Genomic DNA, 9,750 nt, shown 5'->3' on the forward strand with positions numbered 1-9,750 from the left:
GTCAGAGGCATCCCATCCCAGCCTGTAAAAATTCCCCATCATTTTACAAGCATGTGGACAGCACTGAATTTCTGCACCAGCAGGAGGCTGTATGGGATTATCCCACAAGGTGGAGAGATTTCCTCCTGGTTACTTTTATTTATGGGTGCTCATAGCAGCCCAGCTGCTGTGAAGTGCCCCAGCAGAGTAATGTGAAAAAAACCCAAACACCTGATGTTTCATATGGATTGCAGCTCAGCTATTATTGAGAATGACAAGTATAAAGGTATTTATACCTATACCTAGATAGAGGTGAATTCCAGAGACTGGAATTCCAGGATCATTAAAAGCCTGGCAACAACAAATTCTGATTGAACAACATGGGCGGGGGGAGAGAGAGAGAGAAAAAGAGAGAAGAAAAAATGAAAAAATTAAGACCAAGTTGAAGTTGCAGAGGTCTGTGGTCCAAAATTACAATCAGGTACTGCGGGGATGTGTTGCCTGAGAAAACTTGGATAGCTAAGACATCCATCTAGCTCTAGGGGCTGCCATGCATTTATTTCCTGTCATCCTAGCAAAAGTAAAACGTGAGTTTACAATAAACCTCTTTTTCCCCACTAATTATTTATTAGGCTTGTCACTGCTTTCCCACTACCCTCATGGAGTTTATGCCCTCTGTATCACACCACCTGATTGAGATTCCATTAGTTCATCTAAGTCAGCACAGTCCAATAAGTACTATGAACCTATCTTGCCTACTACCTTCTTTATCCAAGAGGAAACAAGGAATGAATTTTTAAGCAACAACTGATCCTGGGCCAAATGCTGTCCACTGTGTCTGAACTTGACCAGAAGCTGCTACAAACACTGCAAAAAGGTAACAGGGATAGAGGCATCCCAAACACTGCTTTTTACTGGAGCTTCTAGATCTCAAACTTGCCAAGACTCAATCACCTCCCAGATAAGTGATCACAGAAAAAAAGTTGGAAGGAACTGTGAAAGGTTATTCTGCTTGTCTTCTTCCAGGATTCTCTTGGGTACTTCTGCGCTGCTTCCTCAAATGAAACACATTCTTCAAATTCCCGAAGGAATCAGTACAAGTTCAGCAGGAAGAGACTACATGCAAAAACCTAAATGCCCAGGCTTGCATATATGTTGTACAATGCACAACGGTCATATTTTGCTTAGCCTCCACTGTAACAAAATAAGGTGGTTAACAAATTTGGGGATGCGTTTATCTTCATTGTATTAAACAAAGCAGAGTCGTATTTCAAACACACCTTGCTCCTAACCTCACAGGAAAGCTCTTACGTTTATGTGCTTTAAGAGTTCTAAATCAGCTTAATTTATGTTATCTTGCTAGGTGTTTCTGTACTATGGCGTTAGGCTAAGAGTCATTAGCAAGACGCTGTTTCCTTGACACAACACCCAGATGGGTGATGGAAAATGATGTACTCACGCTAGCAGATCTTGTAAACCTGCCTCCGAGCCAGGTACTGGCAACAGGAAAGACAAATAGTAAACACAGTCAAGCAACTGTGAACTTTATGTGCTTCTGCACTTCAGGAGCACATGCACAGCAAACCAGTTTTTTTTCACACCCAAGTCAAAATCGATTACTGAATTTACTGAATCACCTCCAGGTTTGCTTTTGTTTAACTCCAACAGCAATTCCCCTCCTGACCAGATGATTATGGCTAATTTGTTTCATTTTCGCTTATCACGCTGTGGTGTAACCATGTTTTTACAGGTAATAGTAACAGCTAATTAGTCTGTGCAGGATGAGGTATTTATGACTTTTACATAAGGATGTAGTGTAGAGAAATACAGGACCTTGAGAAGTGTAGACACAAGACAAAGCATACAGGCATTGGATGACAAAAGATGGGGCACAGGCATAGCCCTGGAGTTCTTATGAGTACAAACAGCTCACAATGGACAGTTAAGAAGTACACTGCTGGAGTTGGAAAATACTGCTTTTCAAGGATAACAAAAGAGAACAAAGAACAAGTATTTAACCTAAGTAAAACATAATATATAGTAAGTTTAGATGTAATTTGAAGCTGCAGGCCAATGAAGAGCAAGGTATACAAGTATGTTAGCGAACATAAAAAGGTCCCAAAGTGGATCCTAGAGTAAGGAAGAAAACATCAATATCAACATCATACTCCTCCTGGCAAGGGCTTCCAGATGCTGGCAACTCAGAGTAACACCCACCCAGCACCAGACTGAAGCCATCAACCTTAGGATGTGGAGCAGTGACGGAAGGATGGAAGGATGAACCTTCCACCACTGCTCCACATCCTAAGGTTAGCGGCTTCAGGCTGGTGCTGGGTGGGTGTTACTGTAACACATGAAAGGACAAACCTTCCCTGGCTAGAAAAAAAGAAAAGGGGATAGAAACTAAGAATCATCAATGTAACAATTTTATCTCTATTTAACTGTACTATTATTGAGATTTTTTCTGTATAGAGATACTCCCTCTTCTGTAGTAACGAGATTTGAACTAATAAAGATCACTGCATTAGACTGTTAAAATCTTAATTATTCTAACAATAGAATTCTTGGTCGTATCTATAAGGTGTGTTTCCCATTTGCCCACAAACAAGATTTTCAGCTCAGCACAGATGCTAAATTCTCCTATTACAGCCCAACTGCAATATACGACACCGACTTTTCCTGATTTCTTGTCCCTTCACTCACCCCTAAAGAACCAAATAATTATAAAAACTGTCCCAGCTTCATTGGTGTACATTGAGAAACTCTGTCAAATTTGCTACACCAGAGTTGAGGTAACTCTACCCAGGCATTGTAAGCATGAAAATAGTTACGTTGATACTCTGTTTTATTATTCCAATAACATTATGAAAAACAGTATGCCAACAAGAAGCTACATAGGCAAAAACCAAACAGCACCACGAATGCATCTACCACTTTAGAGGGACATCTTTAGGAATTTCTACTAATTGCCAAAGGTCTGCAGAGGTTGGTGAAAAATTTTTTGATTTGTACTGATGCTGGTAAGAAATAACTCCATGTGTCTGTAAATACCCATCTTCCTTCCCAAGCACAGGAGTGCACTCTTCCAGTCCAAGCCTATGAGAAGTCCTAGATGGTAGATGGCAGGCAGCAGTCCAACCACAGCAAGGGAGCCAAGCAAGTCTTGGGATATGCTTCAAAGCACTGGCTTCCAAGAAAGTTCTGATTAACTAGGCCTGACACTTGCTACTATACCAGAGATATGTTTTGTGGCATAAAGACCACATTCAACATGCAAAAACGGTCAGGACCTCATTTCTTTCATCTCTCGCAATACTGTTTTTAAAGTGTAACGATACAGGTATTAAAAACCAAACAAAATTCCAACCCCCAGCAACCTAAGGCGCTCTCTAAAGCCCAAGACTTGTTGTTTTTCCATGAAAGGCTGGGAGCACAGCTAAGCTACAGCTTGAAGGAATGGGAGTGGGGAAGGGTTTGGAAGTCCTTGGCACAGAAAACCTGGAGTGCTTGGGGACTGAATGCAGCGAGCTGGCTCAGACTGAAGAGGGAAGAAACTACTAAAAAGCTGGAGCACTTTTTCCATTTGCCAGGACTACCAAACATCTCAGCTGTTTGTGCAGCTGCAGCCAGGCAACTTCAAGGTATGGTCTGTTTATCTGCCTCCTCTCTTGTCTTTGAGATTTCCACTGGGCTTCTACAGATATGTAAACAAGTGTGCGCATGAGAGAAAAAAAGGCAGAGCTACATTTCATTTTGGTTTTATTTTACATGTAAGACTGTACCTGATTTTGAAAGTGAAAGAGATGGAATACCTGATATGTAACTGTCAGCACACCAGAGCATAAACATGTCAAATAATAGGTATGAGAAAAGTGCCAAGTGTCACTTTCATACAACCATTAGTGTCTCTGCATTTGATATAAAGAGGTTTCTTTAATTTCTTTTTACCAAGTTGAGTTGTGAAAACAACTGCTTTGTGGTAAATGCACAAAATGCCAATTAATCCAAAAAGGATCAACTTTTAGTGTTTGACAGTCATATTGAGAAGACAAAATGATGTGGAGACAGACTCCAGAGTGCCAAGGAACAGCAAGAACAGGACTAAGGGAAAGCAAGTCTGGACTTCAGGATGCCCAATACGCAGGCTGTGCAATGTCCTCACACCTAAAGCACCAGAGACAGGCACACAAAGCAGCAACAGCAACAGGTCCTACTGATAGCTCAGTGCTCATTAGGCCGGAAAGGACAACAGGCCACCCAGGGATTCCATGTAGCACTTCAGAAACAGGACAAGGGACAGACACCCCTAGGTAACAGGGGTGCCTAGCTCAGGCAGGAAGTAAAGGCATCAGCTTGAGCTTAAATGGAACCCTTGGTCAGAGAACAGGGGTGGAAGCCCCAAGGGAAACTGGTCAGGGCAACAATAACTTATTTGTGCTCTTGGCACCCTGATGCAGAGAAATTTCAATGTATCCCTAAGCAGAAGGATTCGCCAACTCTGAGAAAACTACCAAGTTACGGTGAGCGTACTAATTCTAAGTCTGCAACGGTTATGCTTCATGTTTCTGTGCAACGTCTCCTTTTTCAGAGTACACAGCCCAGGGAAAGAAGAACACTAAAGGCTTCAAGAATTCCATACACGCATGTAAAGCCTTGTTTTGGTAACACAGGGAGTTCTCCTAAAAGCTGGGGGGTTGAGCTTTATCGCCACCTGCTTGACAACTCCATTACACAATCGCACTTTCCTTTGTATCCCAAAGAAAATTTGTATCACATAGAAACTGATCCAATCCATCTGACAGAGGACTCTGCGAAGGTTAGACTTCATTTCATTGTTAAATTGTATGGTAGCAGAGAGAATTTCCCCTCAACTATGCATTAACATCCTGCTTGTTAAAAAGGCATAACAGAATGTATGTAGTCACACAGAAGCCTAGCTTATTGAACTACTTCTCTTTGAGTAATGGTCAGTGACAGTCATACCACTCAGCAATAAATAATCACTGAACAGTGCATAGCTATGCATAACAGTTAATCTCCTTACTTAAAGATGTTCTGATTGCATCATCCTTGCTCATGGCTGAGCAATACCTCACTCCCAAGAATGGCTCAGCTTAAGTCAATAAGCTAAAAGAAGTACAATACTCAAAGCTCTAAAGGATGACAAATCAGAGCCTGGATGCTTTCACATACTCTAAAATCTTAATTTGACTAGAAACTCTAGTAATTAGTTCGGCTCAAGACATACAAAGAAGTACCAGACCACTAGATATGCAATTTGTATTGAATAAATCCCACTAGGTTTATTGTCTATTCACTTACTGACCTAACTGTTTCTGGTATGCAGTACTGTTCACATTTTGAGAAACACTGAATCCAACTCAGCTACTTATATTAATCAAGTAAGCACTTACTGTTGTACCAAAGCAGATGTAAATTTAACTGAGCTGTTGTTTGCATCTCATCAATCAGCTGTTGAAGACCTCTTGCAAAAACTTGGAATATGCCTAGCTTTATAAATCCAAGTCATCCCTTATAAATATACCCCACTGGTATGAAATTTGAACCTCATGAATTACCTAACATGATACACAAGGATTTACCAGCAGCAGCCAAGGAGCCTTTATCTGCTGCAGTATCACTGCCAATAGCCTCCACATCGTATGGCACTGCTATGGCTGAACAGCCCATTCTCTTTAGATGGAGGATGTTCTTCCTGCATGGTACATATGTGTAACTGGATGAAATTAAGAATGGGAAATGCAGGCTAAGTTACAAGAGATAACATGTCTTGATGGGAAGTTTCACAGTTCATCAAAAGCTCTTCCAAGGAAAACAGAAGAACCTCCCTCTCTTGAGAAAATAAAAAAATTGAATTCTTTTTAGTAATAAATAAATAAATAACGTGATCACTTCACAGCAGTGTTTAAGAACCCCAGTTATAGACTCAAGTTTTGGTTGCACCCACTACTGGCAGAAGAAACCACAGGAAAGTAGTTCTTCCTAGAGAGGATCTAAATATGCAGCTACAAAAAAAGTAAGCTAGCTAAATTTGAGTTGAAAGTAATAAAATTTGGCACCTGTATATACCCAATAATGTTTCTTAAAATAGTGATAAAAGCTTTCTTTAAAGACAACATCATCATCCTTTTGGACTTTGGTGATTTGTAATCTAACAACAGGACTGTGGTTCACTACTATAGAAAATTGCTTATGGTACAATCACTGCTAAGAGCCTGATTCTGCAATGAAGTCAAAAAGAATTTTATCATTTATTTCAACAGTCACGTGACAGCCCTTAATATTGCAGCCACATGAATGAAAACACCACTTTGGTTAAAAAATAAATATCCCACAAAACCAGCTCAAAAATCAGCTACAATGAGAAAAAGAAATAAATACTTTGCCTCCTTAGCTTCAGTGAAGCTTCAGTAGCTTCTGTTGGTTTTTCTCATTTGGAAGTCCCCTGCCAAAGAGAGAGGCCTCAATAAAGCCAACATCATTGTTCTTGACAAAACCTTCCTATTCTACCTATTTTAAGGAAAAGCTTGATGCAATTCCTGGATCCAGCCTACAGCCATCCCAACAAAGACTAAACTTCAGGAACCACCCAAAAGCTTGTTTTCGAAGATGAATTTACAATCCTTCTCACATATGCATGCAGACAGACAAGGAACAAAAAGCGAGAGGGTTTACCTCCAAATGCTATGGGCTTACCAAAACCTTCCTCAGAGCCAGATCACCTGAGCAGTCAGCCACCCTGTCCACCATGCCGGGCTGCCAGCACAGTCCAACTTGCAATGACCAGTCATCCAACAGGACACTTGGTACTCACAGAGAAATCTGAGGTAGTTACAAAACTGTTCACAGAGCTGTCCATCAGCCGTGCTCTTGACTCATTCTCTTCTGAAGAATCAAACTGATGCCACAAGTAAAAGACCAAAACTTTTGAGAATTTGCCTTTGTAATTTATAAGAAAAATTTAGCATACCTCAGAAAAACACACGTCTGCACTAATAAATAGCCAGTTACCGGCAGAAACAACAAAGCCAAGAGAATAACTATTACAGCAAGCAAGTAAGGAAAGGAAAACCTTACTGTGTTTGCTGAATTTGGAAATGCTGCACTTCCCTTCTGTAAGTCTTTAACACTATGTGATCTAATAAGGAAAACAAAGCTGAATTCAAACCTTGCTTACTAATACAAGACCAGAGCAAGTGCTTGAGATGTAGTAACACAACACATGCTGCCACAAACAAAATCCACATGTGCAAATGGGATAAAAGGAAGTAAACACACTGATGCCACGAAACAGCTGAAACAGCCGAAACAGCAGGAATCCTAGCCAGCTAGATTCCAGATACACCACCCTCCTCCCTTAAAGTTGAATAACTAAAGGATCACCCTTTCTTACCCCAGTAACATGCTTTGAAAAATGAAGTCCAAAAATAATTGTATTATGATGTTACAACACTGGGTACTTCCTGCCACGACTTTCTTACCAGAGCGTCCGTGCTTACAAACGGCAAGTGAGGAAGCATACACAGCACTGAGTGAACTTTATTCAAAACGGATTTTCCCTTCCTGCATGCTGTATTCCTGCTCTCCTTTCAGAAGGATACTTCCATGCCTCTTTTTACCATCAGTGCTGAGTTTCTGTGGTCCAAGGCCTACTCCCTCTGCAGTAACCTGCAAACCCATTTGAATTCCACAGGAGTAGGCACAGGTTCTCTCTGAGGTTAAACCATCACAGACTCACCTGTTTAGATTTCACCTTTGAAACACCTCACTTTCTCTACGGCTTGTCCCTGAAAGCGTTTTTTAACTTTTCCTTTTCGTGAGAAAGCCAAGCCGTGAATTTCCCTTTAGCTAGACCAAGGCTCAGACCACAGAGGTGATTTATAGAACAGAGTTTTCTGGGCTGTAAACACAGCACAGCGCGTGCCGGTGACACCAAAAGGCAGAGGCTGCTCTGCCGAGCCGTCCTGCCCGTGTGTCACCCGGCCGGTTACCGGCGGCCCCGGGAAGCTCAGAGGAGCTGCCTCGTTCCCTCCTTCCCTGGCTCCCCTGTTCCCGGGGGATTGCTCACTCCGCAGGTTTGTTTTGCCACGGAAATCTCGCGCACGCTGGAAGAGGAAATCGGGTTTGTACCGACACCTTCACACAGGGCAAGGGGCTCCGCAAGCCCCCGTGCCCGCTGCCGCAAACGCACCGGCTTCCACGGAGCGCCCGCCGAGGGGAAGCCCTACCCCGGTGACCTTCCCCGGACCCAGCCGGGGAGCGGGGACCCCGGTGCGCGCAACCGTGCACCCCCTGAGCACCGCGGCACGGCCCCCGCCCCGAACAACGGCCGCCGCGGCCTGGCCTGGCCCCGCCGAACCCCGCGCGACTAACGGCCGGCACGGCCCTGCTGCCATCGCGCACCTGCCGCCCGGCGGCCTCCCGTCCTGCCTCCCCTTCTGCCCTCCCTCCCGGCCGCCGGGCCCCGCAGCCCTCTCCGCCCCACAGCGCGGACAAAGCGGCCGCCACGCACCTGCTCCCGAGGCCGGGGGACTGGCGGAGGTCCTCGCCATGCCCGCTCCCATCCCTGCGCCGCCGGCTCCCCTCCGCTCCCGGCCGTCCCGGGCCGTAGGGGCTCCCGCCTGCGAGGGGTCCCTGCGCCCACCCCGCCCCAGCACCCACTGAGGGATACAAACTCCGCCGCCGGCACACGCCGCCTGGATCCGCAGCGTCAACAGGCCGGAGAGAGGCACGGGGGCCTGCTGCCCCCGCCCGCCAGCACCATCACCCGCCCCGCCTTGCCCCCGCGCCGGGCGCTCACCGTAGAGAGGCGCGGAGGCATCTCCCTTCCTCGCCATCGTCTCCCGCTGTCCCCCGCGCCGGCACGGCCAGGGGCCCGGCGCCGCCGCCCGCCGCTCAGCGCGCCCTTTGTTGCCGTGAAGGCATGAGAGGCGGCAGCAGCCGGGCAGACCCGCTCCGCTCGGCTCGGAACACCTCCCGCGCTGACCCGCCCGTCCCGGCAGCTCCGCGGCTGACGCCTGCGCCGAGCCCACGGGGGCGGTGCCCGAACGGTGCCGGGGGCTGGGGGGGGCACTGGGGCCGCGCCGGGGGCGGGCAGGGGGACGGGACGGGACCGGACGGGACAGTCCGGGACGGTCCGGGCCCGCGCGGACACAACGCGGGCAGCTGCCGCCGGCTGGCGCCGTATCGTACCTGGCGGGCTCCGCGGCGGGGACGTCTCCATCCCAGTCGCTGCCCCGTGGAACGTGACGGCCAGCAGCCGGAGCGGCCCCGGCTCCGTGCCGCCGTCAGGGGGGACGCTCTTCCCGTCCCTGGCCGCGCCCCGAGGCTCCTTGGCGGGTCGGGAGCAGGCAGCCAGTCCCGGAGCCGCTCGCCGCCCGCCCGGGCCCCGCCGCCCCGGGAGCGACCTTGGAAAGCGCTTCCCGCCGCGCCCGGCGGAGCTGTCCGGGCCGCCCGTGCTGAGCCGGGCCGAGCCGAGCCCCGCCGCGGGGAAGGGCCTGAGGGGCTGCTCGGCGGGCTAAGCACTCCAGTTCCCCCCAAGAGAGCTGGATTTCCTTCCCCCCTCCTCACCAGGAGGAACCGCAACACTTTGGTCCGGTCTTGGTGGGGGCATTCCCATGATCCAGTCAAAACACAGGTTCGGTCTTGACAAATACAGATGCTGGCCATAAACTTGAGTTGTCATCCGCCTCCCTATGGGGCAATGGCCACTTAAAGTGCAGTTAGTCTGCTGACAGTGACGGCCCAAAT

General features: G+C 47.1%; 1 protein-coding gene across 1 annotated transcript in view; it reads right to left on the minus strand.

Annotated features, from left to right (window-relative positions):
* Positions 1 to 9,700, minus strand: part of SLC44A5 (solute carrier family 44 member 5) — a 93,905-nt gene extending 84,205 nt beyond the window's left edge. Inside the window, exon 1 of the mRNA XM_030495793.1 lies at positions 9,571 to 9,700. Coding sequence (XP_030351653.1) covers positions 9,571 to 9,685 — 115 coding nt within the window. The 5' untranslated portion in view covers positions 9,686 to 9,700. The remainder of the gene's footprint in view (positions 1 to 9,570) is intronic.
* Positions 9,701 to 9,750: the final 50 nt, after the last annotated feature.

This window comes from Strigops habroptila, chromosome 8 (assembly GCF_004027225.2).
Source record: "Strigops habroptila isolate Jane chromosome 8, bStrHab1.2.pri, whole genome shotgun sequence".
NCBI lineage: Eukaryota > Metazoa > Chordata > Aves > Psittaciformes > Psittacidae > Strigops > Strigops habroptila.